Source organism: Myotis davidii, unplaced genomic scaffold (assembly GCF_000327345.1).
Source record: "Myotis davidii unplaced genomic scaffold, ASM32734v1 scaffold83, whole genome shotgun sequence".
NCBI lineage: Eukaryota > Metazoa > Chordata > Mammalia > Chiroptera > Vespertilionidae > Myotis > Myotis davidii.
In genome coordinates, this window is record NW_006294121.1 from 1582274 (window position 1) to 1600609 (window position 18336).

The window sequence follows — 18336 nt, forward strand, 5'->3', positions numbered from 1 at the left end:
AGGTCAGCAGGCTGCCACAACAGGGTATATAAGGAATCTGTCAGTCAGTGAAAGGAAGCAGCAACATCTTGGGAAAACTATGTTAGCAATGTATTGTTTAGTTTCCCTCCCAAAGACCCAGGAAGTTAAAAACTTTCAATTGGCTGTTTCTTACATTGTGTAGAAAGACAGGCTTTGTTTTATACTAACGTGTAAGCTTGTCATGTGTGCACACCCTTTATTTCACAGACACAAACCACTTCACTCTGCTGGGCTTTTGTGTAAGGCCATAGATGATAAAAAGGGGATGAACCAGTCATGTTTGTAAAGTAATTTGCAATGGTCTGAACAAGAATATTTAATAGGCAGAGCTTCTACATTTGTGTTATAGCTGTAAGAAACCATGAGATGAAACCCCATGCTCTTTTTTGCATTCCCCTGTGGAGGTATGAAGTGGCTATGTAAGAACGTGATGTAGAAACCCTGACCGGGTAGCTCATTTGGTTAGAGCATCATCCCAATATGCCAAGATTGTGGGTAAGGCCCCGGTCAGGGCATAGACAAGAATCAATCAATGAATACATAAATAAGTGGAACAACAAATTAATGTTTTTTTTCTCTCTTTCTCAGAATCAATACAAATTAAATTATTTAAAAAAGAAGGAGATGTAGAAACCAAGTAGGGAGAATCTGGACCAGTTACCCTGCGGACAAGAAAAGTCAGAGAACACTTAGACAAACAGCTGGGTTAGGATGCCTGCTTAATCAATAATGTACAGCTTTGCTCTGCTGAAAGAGAACGGACACTGAGTGTCTTGTGCAGTAAATGTGTATTTCCCAAGCACATCATCTTACTGGGAACTAGCCTAAGATGTCTGAGTGGCCTTCACAGACAACAAGCAGAAGAACTCTGGCACTGACCCAAGAACACATCTAATGAAAACACAGAGCCAGGACTCCTCATGCGGAGGTTATTTCCTTGGAGAACATGTCCTAAATGTGTCTTGAAAGCTGCTGTGAGGTTGTGGGATGGGGATGAAATTATGGGATCATGGCCTTTAGGGATTGGAGTTCTATGGATGGGAGATCCCCCAAGACAGAGAGCATGCCTGGGGTGCATGTGAATCAGAAGGCAACCTATGTCACTGCAAAACAGCCATCACTGGGCATCTCAATTTTGTTTTTTTTGGCAAAATGGCAAGATCCTTTGACCGGTTTCTTAATTATATTTCTTCAATTGGGGATGCAATATGTTCTAGAAGATTTTCCAATTTTTCTTCTGGTACTTCTGTCACCTTTCCTTTATTTTGAGGGCTGATGCGAAAGAAATGTATGTTTGGGGTGAGTTGCCATATTTAGAAGTATGACCCTGATGTCATGGGCTTGATGGAGGAGACCCATTCTGTTTCACAGCTCCCCAGCCCCACAGCAAAGTAAGTCCGACTCATAAACAAGGGTTTGATTAATAAAGAACAGAAAAGGTGGATGGGGAAGGGGAAAGAAGCGAAGATTGTCAGCAATAAAAACTTTATATTTTTATAATTTGGGATGATGTGGCCATAGGGTGAATTATGATTAACTATGAAAAAGGGGGAGTATTCACCCAACTAAAAGAATAGAATTTAGTTGAGCATTTCATGAGTCATCGAGAAGGTAATTCTAGATAATAGACTCTATAATATATACAGAGTGCATATCTACCTATAAGTTATATGTTTATCTATCTATAGCATATATGATTATATGCTAATTATAAATCAATCTTATCTTATTCATTCACACAAGCTCCAAAACCAGACTATGCTGTCTTGGCTACCACATATTACTTAATGTAATAATACTGATGAGGAAAAAAAATGTGGTAGTAAAAACACCAAGGTTTTAGCATTGCTTATCTCAGAGGCCCAAGGGGAATAAAATATCTACCTACTCATTACTCTTCAAATGACTCTATATTTTGCTTTTTGCTAATTCAGATTGGATTTTTCTCCATGTTATTCAAATAAGTAAGATTATATGGCATAAAGTTAATATAATTTTAAAATTATAGCACTCAATATAAATTATTAATAAAAATTTAAATACAAACCACTTTAAGTAAATAAATGTATGCCTAAGTAGTATTTGATTTAAAAAGAAAAGAATTGGTATAAAATTTTTAACTTTTATATGTATAAAGAAAAAATGAAAAAACGATAAGATGTGATCTCAATTATCCGGGCAATTGCCAGGAACAAGGAAATAAATAAGAATTTAGCACTAGAAAACCCAGCATAAGAAGTGAGTGTGTAAATGTGACTGACTTTCAAGTCCGATACATAGGATCAATTTTGTTACTGTTTTAAAACACTACACAGTATTTTATTGAAAAAACATTTTTAAAATCTAATTAATCCCTCTATTAATTAATTTAATGTTTATAAACGTAGTTACTTGTTATCCAGCTCGTAGTAGGTGGAAATAGCTAATTAAAGTCAGGGTGCAGGGCAGAGGAGGAGTAAATACAGTGGAAGAGAAGCCTACTATTAGAGTCAAGTCCCAGCGGCTCCCAAAAACAACCGCTGACAACTCATAGCAAGAGAGATGCCAGAAACATTATTTCAAAAGCCAAAAGGATGCAAGAAACTTGACTAGTTTGAGGCCATTTAACCCCAGAAGCAAGCAAACAAAAAACGTACACACTTAAACAGACGCTTACTGAGGGACACATAAAATGCTCCTATTGTTACTGCTGGAAGGATGTCCTCGACAATTTTCCAAAATTGTTAACACACACATGCACCTATCAAAATGAAAATGGTCAGAATATTCTACCCCAAACAGATTTTTTTTTTAATTCAAAGAAGGTGATTTTTTTAAAAATAATGCTAAAACAAACAAACATATTGATGCTGAATATAAATTGCAAGGATTTACAACTTTTCTTCTATGGACTATCTCATTCCCCCCATTGCATCAGGAGAGATGGCGTCACTTCCATTCATCCTCAATGACAGCAGTGTCTGAAATGTTTCTGGGTCCAACCCTGTCCCCCAGCTGCTGATGTGTACTTGACATTTCACAGGTTTTATTCCTCATGGCTTTCCAGTCTCTTCTCTGGCCTTTTGTACTTTTATAAAACAACAGAAGACTGTTATGTAAATATGCACACAACAGACTAGAATTAAAAGAAAAAAATCACTGCTTACCAGAAACAGATCACACAAAAGCAAATCACAGAATTGAGTCAACCACTTCCACTCATTTAGTGGAGGAGTTTATACAACCTTAACATGAGCCACGGTTCACTGGCTTGCCAAAAAAAAAAAAAAAAAAAAAAAAAAGGACGAGAGGAAACAGGTTTTAAAGGGCTCATAAAAAAATTTTCTGAAAAAAAAAACAACAACCAACACTGAATATTTATCTATACACACCTTCACAAAAGTCTGATACTTGGGGTATTCACTTGGTTATGGTGGCCTGCTCCCAACCTTGCAGAGAGGTGGACCAGAAACACAGAGGTCATCTCCCCTGCAGAGGTAGTACTCAATCTGTGTCATAGAACAATAGGTCCCGATCAAGACACACAGAACTGATGAGGATCACATGCAGAAACACTGCGAACGGCAGGAGAAGCAGATGGCTGCCACGGAAGACAGATGTACTGGAAGCCCTGGGCTTGAATCCTGCCGCTGTCCCTTACTAGTGGGGCAATCTTGAATAAATTACATGATTTCTCCCAGCTTCAGTTTCAAGTATAAAATAAAGATAATCTCAACACTCACTGGGGAATGTGAAATCTGACATAACATTTTTATTTGTTTATTCAAGAGATGGTTACTGAGCACTGACCAAGTGTGTGAAACTGTTTTAAGCACCAGGAATAAAGCAACACGTGACACACATCTTTGTCTTTGTGAAACTTATATTTAGGTGAGGGGAGGCAGAAAATGAACTATGTACTGAGCTAAAAGAACTGATTACTGTGAAGAAAGTGAGGGATGGGGTGGATTATGAACAAATTTAAGTTGGGAAGTACTTTAGTCAAAGTACTTTGGGCAACGAGAGCCTGACACCTTTCAGATGATCAATGCATGGCTGCTCTGAACAGAATATAAATCGAAGGAATTCAGACATAAACAAGTACCCAGTGCTTGAGAGCTATATTAGACTGAGGTTCAAGCACTGTATTTGAATATCTATGGAGTTCTTAAAATAAGAAATATTAGAATTCTTTTCTCCTTAACTATTCAGATATGGAATCTAAGGCTCAAAGAAAGTGAGGTATTTACCTGTCTGGCTAATTTTCTGGTTCTAGGAGCAGTTAGTTGTGGACTTATGTAAGAGTCTCATTTCATGGTACAGCATTTTCCAAAGGAGTGTCCTGAGTTCACAAATCCATAGGATCATATAGTGTTCTAGCTGAAGGCACTAGAGCACCACCTTATTTGAATGAGATAAAGTAGGCCCAGAGCCATGAAGTGATTCTGGCAGTCCCACCCTAGTTCTCAGATACCACTTGACCCCAATAAAGCAAGATGCTCTCAAGTGGGAACAGGAAGCAAGGCCAAGGAGTGGTGTGAGGAAGGACGGAAGAGGACTACTGTGGGCATTGGAGATTTCAATCCTGATCACCAGCTGATGGGGATGTATCAGCAACCTACTCCCTAAAAGAAATGTGACAATGGAGGGAGGTTTCTCAGTTCGCTTTGGGGAACCTGCTCAATGGTGAACTGGGGTTCTTCATGCCCAAGCTGGCCTTATACCTTTAGCTTTCCAAATGAGTAACTCCTTTCCGGCAGCACTCTTTCACCCTGTCTTGAAAGTCCAAAGTATTCCTATGTCAACTAAGGATTGTATTTCTTCAAACGTAACTCACTAAAAACGGTGTTACAAGTCAAGCACATGCCATAGCTAACTATGCCTTACTTTCTTTATTTGTGCTGCATAAGTGAGCAGTTCTGGCAAGCCATGTGGGACTGTGCGCTTTAGCACTGCTTTGAGGGATAACACTTTGAAAAAAAGGTACTTACATGATCCACTGGATTAAATGCTGGTTGATATGTACTTTATTGTCCTCCCCCACCTCTCTTCCATAGGGGTTACAGACCTCCCAGAAAAGAGAGAATGCATCAGAACAGCTTATTTCATTGTATTCGCATGAAAAATATTATTGATTTGCTGCCAGGGAGTAGAAATAATGGATACAAACTGGTCTATGGTGGATTTGGGGAGGTATTTTTTATTCCCCCAAAGAATTGTGGGGCATCATCTGTGGTGGTTTTAAAGTTCATCTGTGAAAACTAATCAATGAAAAATGGCTTTAGCAGTTGGCCCAACTGCAGAGGGGAAAAAAGGAATCCTTTTCAAACCTAAAAAGAAAAGCACAGTTTTAAGAATTTCACATCTGATTTAACATCTAAAAAAAAATCCCAATGATAATACCCCACTTTGTATAGCCAGACAGCACTTCGTTTTAGTAGATTTTAGTGGTCTTTATAACGATTTATGAATCACTTCATGAATTCCTGGCTGACTCATCTGGGTGACTATAGTATCTACTTATACTTCCCTTCTGTCTCACAAAAGAGACAGTTGGACTCAGTTCAATCCAGATTTGTCCCCGAATGAATCACAGCACGTTACTGGGGGAACTGCAAATTGAATTCTGCTTCTGAGACAATCAAGACCAGCTTTCAGAAATGAAGAAATGGCCACTGGGAAGTGTGGGTAATTGCAACACTGTCCATCTGGGCAGAACTAAAGCAGGCCAGGAGCTGTATACATCCATCCGAAACTCTAGTCAAAGAGCGGAATCTGTCCCCTGGAAGGGCTCAGTGTTTCCTTCTTACAAGAGGCTGGGTCAATATTAACTGCAAATAATTTATCACATCAGACCAGACCATGACTCAAAAATAACTGCTGGAACCTCCACAGAGCATGACAAATTGAGGGCTGTGAAGCTGGCGGTGGGTGAAAGGATCACCAAGGCTTTTAAAAGAAGACTCACATATATACTATAGTGAATGTTTGTGAGAAATAGAAAGGATAGAGTGTTCTGGATAAATTTTTCTCCAAGTGGGCACAGAGAGTCAGCTGTAAGTAAAAAAACCCCAAAAACAAATTTACAATGTCCAAGGCAGAGAAGTGTATTTTTGTTCTGATAAATACCGAAATAGGGCATCACAATATCCCCCGCCCCCGTGGAAATAAAAAGGGAAGAGGAGAGGACATCCAGGATATGTTAGAGAAGCGAACTATGCAGGACACACTGAACCAGCACCTGCGGTATTTTTGGAATATATTGCCTGCAGAATTGGCCATAACTTAGTTGTTTGTCTATTTCAGAATCTATGTGATAAGGAGGGAGGGAGGAAAAGTCAGATTCTGCCAAATTCTCTCTACAGAAAAGCACCAGCCAGAGGAAAATTTACCAGAGTGGACTGAGACATTTGATGTCAAAAATAATGCTATGAAAAAAATTCTGCAATGATAGCATCCCTTTAGTAGTTCTGAGTAGGTCAAAGCAAGGGGGACTGACTATGGCCCACCAGATGGCAAAGGGAAGAATCTCTTGTCCAGCATGGTGTGAGGCATAAAGTTTAGTTGGACTTGCAGTGGAATACATTAATTAAAAAAAATCATTCAGAGGGGAGTGTGAGAATGCCACATGAGAAATGGGGGGAAAGAACTGTTATTTTCAACTAAACACAAGAAAGGGAGGAGTAGGTAGATTTAAAAAATGGCCTCTTCCATGCCTTTTTCATAATCTCAAACTGCATACACCAGTTTCTTGATGATATTCAAAGAACTTTTAGAACTAACATCAAAATGCAGCACTCCTGCCCAGTATGGCCAGGGGCCTTTGAAAGCCACTGCAAGGTGAGACCTCAAAAGTCAATATAATCCATAAATTTGAAAAGAAACTAGTGGGTGGTGGTCTGGTCAGTACTAACATGTGCTGCTATTTGGCTAGAGAAATGCATTAGAGGAAAGCATATACTAACAAATTCACAATTAGAGACGGGCTCTTGGCTGCTATAGAAGAAAAGAGCATCAGATCCTCAGATGTTTACTGCCATCCTGTCTCTCCAGCCCCTCATCCAGGATTATGCAAAGGTAAGTATTTGAGAAATCTTGGTTGTTGCCGGTGAAGAACTACTATGTTGAACAGACCACTGGTTCCACAGACTTGGCTCCCGACTCGGTGCCAGTTCCTGTGTCCAGGTAGATGGTACCTTGCCCATTTGGTCCAAACATCCAGCTGAATATTGTTTTCCCAAACACCACCATTTCTGTTTCTAAGGGGGGACATCTTATTCAAGAGAATAACCTCCTTTACTCTGAAAAGATGATTAAAACAGAGAAAAGTTTTTATCCTTGCAATTAAACAATAACAACAACAAAACAACAACTAAAGACAATTTCTCAGAAAATTAAGCAAAAAGACTAATCCAAAGAACTTTTTCTTTTGATTTCTGCTTACTTCAATAGACTTCCTCATCATAACTAAACACACAGTCCTTTACTTGCAAAAAGATATATAGTCTTTTAGCAGCCAAGTCCCTCACTGTCCCCACTCAAGAGGAGAAAAGACAAAGTTGATTTCCAGATCACACTATTAAAACATTAAGCAGAGGCTTTCCTTTGAACAGCCATTTCTACGTCAGAGACTAGAGGCGCTTGTTAATATGTGGATGCCTTGACTCAGACTAGAATAACTTGTGGGCTTTCGCTTGGGGAAATCTGGCTGCATAGGACTTGCTATTTCAGAGAAAGCATATGAACAGAACACCCTGACACATTTGAATAATATAATGGCTTAGTTTGAACTCTATGTTGCTTCATGCTAATGCCCTAAAGTAGAGGTTGCAAGAAAAGGAATTCTATTTTACCTCAAGCCTCCCTTGTTACTGTCATGACTCACTTTCCTGACTGAAAATCCAAGGGGACTAAACAAACATCATCATGGGCTTCACATGACGTAGATTTGTTTGGAATGTGGGAACAAAATAAAGATGGCTGATTTGGCATTCAGAGGTGAAACAACTTCCTTGGCACTTAAAAAATATAGTTCCTATTACAAACATTCTAATGGTTGCTTTGTGATGTGTGCTTGTAATTAATTTAAAATGAAGAACCAATGTACTTTGCAATTAAAAATACATGGAAAACAGCCCGATGTGAATGAATGTTTGGGCCACGTTTATCTGGTAGACTGCCACATGTATGCACACATCAGAGTCTCTTCCTTTGCCATTAAGTGGCCCAGAGGAGAGTGTGGAGATGGAAAAACAACAATCATCTGCTCAGGGTGACTATACCTTTCCCAGAAATAATGAAGGAATCACTGTCATCGTTCTGCCTTCATCAACAGTCATTCATTCCACACAATTTTTAGATGCTACCCTCTAAGCCTTAAGGGGAAGGATTGTGAACAAGGTTCTTGTAAGTACAACACAGTCCAGTTCTCAGAGAACAACCATTCCAGTGGAACACAAGCAGATAATTAAACAGACAGTGTCATTTCAGGGAGTGTTAAATCTATGAAGAAAAATAGAGCAGAGTTAAGGAGTAGAGCGAGATTGGAGGAGGAGTTTTAGATGGTGTGGTCAAGAAAGTACTTTCTGAAGGAGTAACATTTGAGCAGCCACCAGAAATGAAGACACAGTCATGTGATGTTCTGGTGAAGGTCGTGACTTTCAGGTTTCAGGATCAGCAAGTATGAGGGCCCTGTGTTCCAGGAGCAGGAAGGACAGTGTGGCTGGAGCATATTGGGCGAGACAGGCAGTGGTAAATGACTGTGATGAAAAACAGACCATAGAGGGCCATGCAGACTTCAAAAGGACCTGGACTTTATTCCAAGTATGGCTGGGGGTAGGGGTGTGAGCAGGAAATCCTCAATGACCCCATTTACATTTTAAAGGGTATGTCTTGCGGTGGAGCAAAGCCCTGTGTGCCCTGATGGGTTGAGAGTGGAAGGCTGTGGGTAGGCAAGATTAGATGTGGGAGACCATTTAAGGGGATGTTGTAGTGAAATGGGAGGGGATGGCGGCGAACTACCCTTGAAGCAGTGAGGCTGATGCGGCTTAAAAGTATTTGAGCTAATAGGACACATACATTAATCAGATGTGAGAGTATTGGGGAAAAAAGAGCAATCAAAGTTGACTTCTAGGCTTTTTGGGTTTTAGTGTGTGTGTGTGTGTGTGTGTGTGTGTGTTTTCCCCCATTGGAGCTACTCACAATCACTAGAAAGATAAGAAGAAAGTAACAGCATCACCATTTCCCCATATGTGTGACTACCAGGAGTAAATCAGCGTGACATATTTAAGAAGCTATTGGTAAGGTGAATATTTCTCTGAGGAGAAAGTTCATTCCAAAGGCAAATACCCCAACTGTTGTTTTCCATAGAGAATGAAGCATGGATCAAAATTTAAGAAGTTAATGACTGGTGGGCTATTCTGCCCTGGAATAAACATGGAAAAGTACCAGGAACTTCTGATAGGGTTAAAGAAAATAAAATAGGAAAAGAACACTAAGAGTTTCTAATCTAAAACCCAAAAATCTAATCTCCATTTTCAAGGCTAGGGTATTGGAATTTTCTGCCTTTCCACTGCTCTCAGCATAGACATCAGAAGCAACATTCAGTGATTCTCAAGTAGAATGTGTGTGTGTGTGTGTGTGTGTGTGTTTTGTTTGGGGGGTTGGATTGTGAACCCCACCTCTCTTAATCTTGAATATATATGAAGCTGACCCCCTTATGGGATACCCAATGAGGATAACTGTTTTCAGAATAGAAGGTACTGTAACCCAAAGAAAGAATGGTGTTCATGCTCACCTGGTATTAGGTGACCACCATATCCACAGACTTTTAATAGGGGAAGAAGTAGATGCCAACATACAGGCTGATAAAAATGGCTATTGGAGGCTTATGTTTGTGTTTCAGCTATGGCTTTTTTTCAATAATGTCAACAATCAAGACGGACAAGCTTTATTTTTAAGATTGACAAGCAGTGTTTTGTTGTTTGTTTGTTTGTCACCCTATGAGTTTGATACCTTACTACACATGTGGGAATGTGTCTGTCACACATGTTAGGGAGCCTCTCAGAGCAGCGCTACTGTGTAAAGGGCAACTAAAGTATGACACCAGCAACATGGAGACCTCTTAACAATATCCAAGTCTTCTCTGACACAGTGAGACAAGTGAGGCCAAGTTATTGCTGGCATTAGAGCTCTAACATTCAGATGTTCTCTAACATAAAGGGGTGTGTGTGCTTTTTGACACTCAGTGACTCTTCAAAACACCGATATGTCATGACTATGTAAAATACAAACTTTAAATTACAAAAGACAAAACTGTCTTTTCAAATTATATTAAAAAGGAAAATAACATCAGCCCCACTGTGCTGCCTCATCAGTCTAGGATACACAAAGAACAGCCTGTCTGCTTGAGCACTAGAACCATTTGTCCATTCTTCGTCATTTCTTCTTCTGTTGGGCAGAGATTATGTTCTGAACTCTTGGTAGTAGGATAACATGACAGGAAGGTTTTCTGAATATGTGCCAGAGTCACCAGAGCACCCTATAGGCCAAATACACAAATCCTTGTCCTCAAAAGAAAGCTAAGGCTCCTTAATGCAGTGAATGAGGCTCATTCCAAGTTATACCCGAAGCCCCATCCCTGCTCTCTCCCTCCTCTGAGTTTCTGTATACACCCAGGTTGCCTGGCCAGGTCCTATAGATGGTCAGCTTTCCTCCCTCCTTAATTCTGGGTTAGGTGATCTTCCTGTGCGTCTCCACAATCCCCTGCAGCACCCTTTCATAACATCCTACATTATAGCTGCCTGTTTATCTGGTTGTCCCTCATTAGACTGGACACTTTTTGAGGACAGAGTCCTCTCAGCCTTATGACCACTGTGTCCTCAGTGTCCAGCATACTGCCTAGTACACAAACACCAGCTGAGTGAATGACTCAATAAATCAATGAACCCAATGCTGAGATAGATTTTAATAAGCTTTAATATTTTTTATGATGCTTATAATTTTTAGTCATTTTTTGCAGAAGAAGAGAAAGATTATGTGGAATATGTGTTTGTGTGTGTAAGGCTATGAACAAGCTGAGTGTGTGAAGACACCAATGTCCCTATTTTCTCAGAAAGTCCAAGGAAGGGGAAGGACAGCAAAGCAGCAGACCTAGTTGTGAGCTGTTCAGATGCTACATGTGCAAATAAGAGAGAATGATGCCTGTAATGCTTCTAATATTGAAGACCACAGGAGAGTAATGTAGGGAACCCCAGCAGTGGATGATGGCAAGGGACTCTAGGCAATGTGTATGTGTGCATGAATGTATGTATTTTATTAGAGCAACTACTTATTATGTCAATATATGCAGATTACACGAGATGGTGGGAACTTTGAGAATTAGGATCACCACATCTAGACCAATGAATAAAGGGAAACAATCCTGGGAACCTCCACCTGCACGGTGGGAATTGACAATAACCTCCTGTTTCCTAGGCATTCCCCTCACTGAGCTGTTTCCCTTGTGAAACCTTCCTTAGCACCTACCACTGGTGCAGTCCATGGAACTTTAGAGGGTATAAGGACACTTAAGGTCCTGCCCTCAAATAACTACTAATCCAGCTGGCAAAGTGACATCTGGGAAATGGTAAACAAATTAAACAGATAAAAAGATCCCAGGAATTTAACAGGGTGACTTGTCTCTGTGGCCTGCAAGAGACAAGAAGCCTTTCTGGGCTGAGAACTATCCCAAGCTCCAAAGGATAAGTAACATTTAGTCAAAATTATGACAATAAGGGAAGTCTTAAGTAGAGAAAGACTCTGAATTAAGATGCAGAAACAGTCAGTTTCTTCTGACTAGAGCAAAAGAACTTGCTAGAACTGCAAAGATGTTAGATAAAAAACAATTGCTATCCTTGACCCCTTAGCATCCAGGAAAGCTGCACTATGTTCTCAATGCTGAATCAGAACATACCATCTCTGAAGACCAGCCCTTATTCAAAGGCACAGAAAGAGCATACATATATCAAAGTACCAAGAATTCTAGCAACTTCACATCTGATATGAATGAGAAACAGTAAGGCTTTCCAAGACTCGATTCAGACTCAATAAATAGGCATGCCTTATTTGGTTAAGGTGTTTTGATTACTTTCTCAAAAACACCCATTCCTAACATTCTCTGCTGTTGATTCCTGTCCTGGATTGTATACTCCTCGAGGAGACCACAGCCTTGCTTTCAGTCCTCTCTGGCTCAGAGGTGGAGCTCATAGGAAGTCCCTCCACTGGGGTCAATCCACCAAGCCTCTTAAGCTCTGCTGCTTGTACTGCAGAGCACACCATGTCTGTGGCCTTCTTCAGAATGGAGAGATGCAGCTGGCATGTGGAAAAGATGAATGACACAAATCCAGCCAACTCATTATTGGGATTGCAAGGTTTCTCCATCTCAAGAAAGGGCTCCCATCAATGTGTGTGTGTGTGTGTGTGTGTGTGTGTGTTCCGGTCTAGAAGATATACTATGAAATCCAATGAGTTAACATTACCTACGATACTGGGTTCCTCTTATGGGAAATCCCTGTTATAAAGTACCACTGGCTTATTCAGGATGACGCAGTAAAACGCCACTTCCCATAATAAGTTTAAACCAACATTAGGTGGTGTGGTGTGATACTGCTTCAATCACTGAAATGATGTCATTCAGGGAATATTTCAAAATAAAAATGAAACCTGGCCACACTGGCAGAACTTGCTTTTATTTTACTTTACGATGGGTGAAGAATCAAAGAACCTGACGCTAACTGGCTGGATGTGGTGGACCTTTCCTGACTTCTGACAGTGAGTCAGCCCATTTTATGAACAAGTAAAAGCTCAGTAAATCATGAATCAATGCCCACAAAGCAGGAAAAAATGCCTGTTTCCCACTAAAAATCGCAAAGTGTGATAAACCTATTTCCGTTCAGCAAACTTCTGGAGTTTTTACTGGGGGATTTCCCAGGCAAACAGAGGCAAAGATATATAAACCAAAAGCGGAAGGTAAGCACATTTTCTCTTAGTGTTTTTAGGCTGGACACTAATGCAAACACGGTGAATGATTCAGGGCTGTTTCATGTCATCCTCCTCTCCGGACCTGGTCCGGAGAGATAACCTTCCTTCCACACACTTGCCCACTCCAGGAGGGCTGGCACAGGGATGGGGCATACAACCTGTGGGAAGAGCAGAGCAGGAAGGCAAAGCCACAAAATGAAACGTCCACTTCGTTCACCCAGTCATATATATAAAGAACCACCGCCTTCCCCTTCCTCTCCATTTTTCCTTCCCTGATCAGTTACATTATCAACCACTGTAACCATTTCACATCCTCCGGCTTCTAAATCTGAATCTCTCAGCCAGGTCAAGGTTGCTGGTCTCTGTTAGCAGCAACAGCTACTCGTGTCTGCTTCATGCCATGTCATATGCTACGTGCTTTACCTGCTTTGGTTCATTTATTCCTAATCCCTATGAGGTGCAAACTGAGGTTCAGAAGAGCTAAGGGACACTACGTCACCTATGTATAATCCTGCCAAAAATGTGTACATCTGTTAAGTAAGAAACAATCATACAAATCCAAACTGTAAAACATCCTGCAAAAGAAATGTTCCAAGTTCTTAAAAAACTGTCAATGTTATGAAAGATAATAATAATAATTTTTAAAAGCTAGGGAACATCATTAGATTCAAGAAGACCAAGAAGAAATGAGAATTGTGATCCTTGTTAGATCCTGGATCATAAAAAAGAGGGAAAAAAAACCCTGCCTGTATAAAACATTATTCCCATAATTGAGGAAATTTGAATATTGATTGTATATTAGATAATAATACTATATCAATGCTAAGTTCCCTGAGTGTGATAATTATATTGTGATTATGTGGGAGAATGTCCTTCTTAGGAGATCTCTTCTGAAGTAATTAGGGTTAAATTATCACAGTGATGTTTGCAACAACCTCACAGATCATGCAGAAATAACAGGCAAACAAACTAACAAACAAAGGATCTGCCAAGTTAGAAAAGCAAAGACAAAAAGAGATATAGAGAAGGTAGCAAAATATTAACAGTGGGTGAATATGGGTATAGGGTGTATGGGTGTTCATTGTACTATTCTTGCAGTTTTTTTAATACGTTATGAATTTTCAAAATTGAAAAAAAACAATATAAAATAAAATGTTTTTTTTTAAAAAAAAAAAACAACCCAAGCATCTAGAGCATCTAAGGAACACATTCAAACCACAGGTAACTGTGGAAGCTGCATTCAGATATCAGGTTTTTGACTCGTTACTGTTGCTCTTGCTTCCATCAATAGCTAAAATCTTTTTCTATATTTATTCTTTTAATGGCTATGTACAGAAAGAAGATACGTCGATTTTTTTCTCACATTCATGTAAAGAGTTGTTGTGGCTATTAATAAGATGAGATGAAAAAGAGAAGATCTCACTGGATAGTTTCTTAGTTTTACCACTGTGAAAAATTAATAAACAGAAACCTCATTTAAAATGGAGTCAGGAGACTAGAAGAGAGAACTCGCATGCACATGTCACTTAACTCACACTACTGACCCTAAAGAAGAGATGTACTTTGCATCTCCAGCAGGAAGTAATATTACTTTACTACCTTAGCTGGAAGAAGAAAAGATCCCTTCTTGCCCAGTAACAAGTCAGCCAATGGGGAGACTGCCATAACTCAACCAATGAAAAGTCGCTATACATTGAACTATCCCTTTCCTCCAATGGACTCTGCTTTACAGGAGCCCCTCCCAAGTCCATTAGGAGTACTCCTCTCCTTTATTTCTTTGGACTTGCACATGGTTTGCCATTAGCCTGAATGTCCTGAATTACAATTCTTTCTTCTTCTGGAATAAACCTATTTTGCTGCAGACATAGTGGCTATTTGTTTAAAGTCAACACTACCTGTGGAGCATGATTTTCAGCCAGGCAGAATGCAATGAGATGATGGAGAGCCCATGGCTAGTTTCATTCAAAATCCTACCTCCTCCACCCTGTGGACGTCTGAGAGGAACATCCAGGTAACTCAAATCAAGGCAGATGATAAGTGGAGAGGAGACAAGAAGGGTGGCACGCTGTCCACATCATTGGAGGGCCAGGCAGTCCAAAGTGTCAAGGTTTCAAAATTTTCTCCCAGAAACTCTTTATGAGGGTGTTATCAACATAAAGTATTCAGCGAATAACGCCTTCCTTGTCACCCATATAGAATCCTGTGCCCTTTTATGCTATACTCTCAACCTAATACTGCTGACCTATGTGCTGAAAGGCACCACCTTACATTTGAAAAGCATTTCCACTGGTAGGGACATTACCTTAAAATTGAGTCCCTGAAACAAGCTAAGGAAAGGTGGGAAAGACAGAAACATTTTGATGTGTTTTCCCAGCATCAGACACTTCAGTTGGCAGCCAATATCTTTTCATTTTTTCCCATGGAAAATAAAACAGACGAGATATTTGATCCACATGTTTTGTGTATGTACTTTTTAAAATGTCACCTTTGGGTAACTCAACCCACCAATGGATTATTAATAAAATTCAGCAACTGTCAAAGCCCTTCTCCATGTGGAAGGAGGTCTGGCCGCAACACCTATTAGAAGAGAGACAGATGGCCTTACCTCTCAGCTCCCGCGTCCACAGCTGTGAGTGGAGGTAACTGGGAGGAGGGGTTGTGGGGGCTCCCCTGTACATTATGTCCCGGAGAAGGGTGACTGACAGGATGTGGGGGTGGCACAGCCCCAGCAGCTGTTCCGCTTCGGCTTGAATGATTGCTGGAGAAAATGGAAGCTGAAATCAAGGGAGAACAAGCATCAGACTGTGCCCCAAGTGAAGCCCACATTTTTTAAACACCAAAGACGGACAGCAAGCATATTTTAGGGGCTTGTTTTCCTCTTGGTGGTTTTCAGGGAACACTTCTCCTCTTATTGGAGATACACAGCAATGTTTTCACGGTGAAACAGGTTTCCCAGCTGATGCACCTGTAGGGCTGCCTGAGGAGCTCATGCGAGGCTGGCTCCAGGCTGATGGTCACGGTTTCCCATAGCAGCGCCTTGCCCCACCAGCCTCCTGTCTGACACAGTATAATTAGTCAATCTTCTAATGTCTGCATCTGGGCGAAGGTCTCTACATTAACACACTTCCATCAGGAGGGACGGGAGTCAGATAGCAGAAGATCCGCTCTGCTGACCTATAAGGTTACAACAGGGGCCTGAGTCCACTCCTCATCACTGATGCCAGCACTGTGGGTCAGGCTGGGGTCTCTCTCTGTCATTGTTAAATCAATGTAATGAGAACGGAGCTTCCCCCAATCCTAGCACACATGCAGGACCCTGCACCCTTTTAACTTCAGAGTCTAACTGACCCCAGGCATTTCCCCGACCGTGTGATGGATGCATGTACTTGGTCTTCATGGAGGATGAGTCTCCTCCTAACACTGCAGAGTAGGAAAAGATGGTCTCACAGGCATCTCTGGGATCATCCCCCTTGTTGTCTATGATGACACAGAGAGTGAGTTACAGCCTCATTCGTAGGGGCAGCCCAGCCTCTGAGAATGGTACATGACCTCTAATTTAAATGTGTGCCCATTTAGATGGGCTAATTGGTAAGATGTCACAAGAGAAGCTGGGCTTGTCACTTGCAGAGTCTGTCACTAGCAGAGAGGCTTTGGCAGTGTCTGGGACATACTCAGCAGACATCTCATTAGAGTGCCATCACACCAGCATCCCCACGCGGACTCCCTTTAACTTCCTTCTCTGTACAGGCTATGCTGAGCTCTATGCCCGACCCTGCTCTTTTTGAAGGTACTCTACTGATATCAAAGAACAAATCGATTAAAAAAATAAATCAGGCTAAGGATCAAGACAAAGAAGCCACATAATCAAAGAGATTGGAAGGTTTAAAAGTTCAGGGAGCTGTATTTTTAGACCAGCACCACAGTTCTCCAACCCCTTCTGGATAGAATTAATACCTCAGATGACCCAGCCCCCAAAAGCTTAATCCAATGGGATAAGAGTTCAAGGACTTAAAGGAACGTGTGAAAAAGCAGAATTACCATCTTCCCGCTTAAAAAGCGACTGACAGGGGTGTGATCTGATTTGAAGGGTTTATTTCTGGTAAGTCAGCATTGTGTCAGGTTAACTCTTGTCCTCAGAAGCCTGCATCCTGCACATCTTCAAGAGGTAGTGTGACCAGAAAATGCTTACTGGCTCAAAAAGGCCATGTGGAGTGTCTGCAGTGCATCCGCCTCCAAAAAAGTTGCACATTTGCAAACACGCTGCCGTCACCTCATGAATCACTGCCCTCATTTATGCTCATCTCACACAGGCGACCACAGTTCTGCTTGTATTCCAAATAATAATTTTACCCAAGAGAGAAGGCTGTTGTTTGGATTCACTGTGGCAATAGTTTTAGGACTGGTGTTTGTCGGCATAGAGCGCAGTGTTTTATATACTATTCCAAAAACTAATGGAATAATAAGAGATCGCAGAGACACTGTGGAAACACAGCTAATTTTTTTTTCTGCCTTCGTGTAGTAATGTGAGCGCTCTTATTTGTTTTGTTGCAATTGCTGAATGCATCCATCACTTACTATCCTCTGGAGGTGTTGTTGTTGTTGTTGTTGTTGTGTGTGTGTGTGTGTGTGTGCTTGTCACAAGGGTTGCACTGCCTCTGCTGCTTGTAACTCGATGGGCAACAGGGAAGCTTGGTGTGCACACTGTATGCTCTACTCCATGGTTTGATAGAAAATGGGCTGCTTCCCCGAGGTCTACTTTAGTACATTAGCGATGTTTTTGCTTTAGCTGCAATGAAATAGGCTGGGGAATTTGGTAGGGTTTTTCTTTTGCAGCTTGCTGTACACTATAAGCTAGGCCTGGTTAAGTACCTTTCCTTCATCCCACTTAATAGCTAGCACCAACCGTCCATTATCCATCTATCCATCATCCATTCATCCATCTATCCACCAAACATTATGTTTACAATTTATTTATTTAAATCCTCACCAAGGATACGTTGTTATTTATTTTTGGATGGAGAGAGGAAGGGCAAGAAAGATGGGGGAGAAAGAGAGAGAAGTAGAGAGAGAGAGAGAGAGAGAGGGGGGTATCAGTTGCCTCGTGTATGCAGCTTGACTGGTGATCAAACATGCAATCTAGATATGTGCCCTGACCTGGAATCAAACCTGCAACCTTTTGGTGCATGGAATGATGCTCCAAACAGCTGGCCAGGGCCCAAACATTATTTTAAACTCAGTATGTATCAAGTGCTACATGCTACCTAATTTTCTAGATGTGGGTCCTTGCCCTTGCAGAGGTTGCAGTTTAGTGAGGGA

General features: G+C 40.9%; 1 protein-coding gene across 1 annotated transcript in view; it reads right to left on the minus strand.

Moving 5' to 3' along the window:
- The window catches only part of GLIS3 (GLIS family zinc finger 3), a 467215-nt gene that overhangs the window by 29666 nt on the left and 419213 nt on the right, over nucleotides 1-18336 (minus strand). Inside the window, exon 8 of the mRNA XM_006768237.2 lies at nucleotides 15626-15794. Within this exon, the coding sequence (XP_006768300.1) occupies nucleotides 15626-15794 (169 nt within the window). The remainder of the gene's footprint in view (nucleotides 1-15625; nucleotides 15795-18336) is intronic.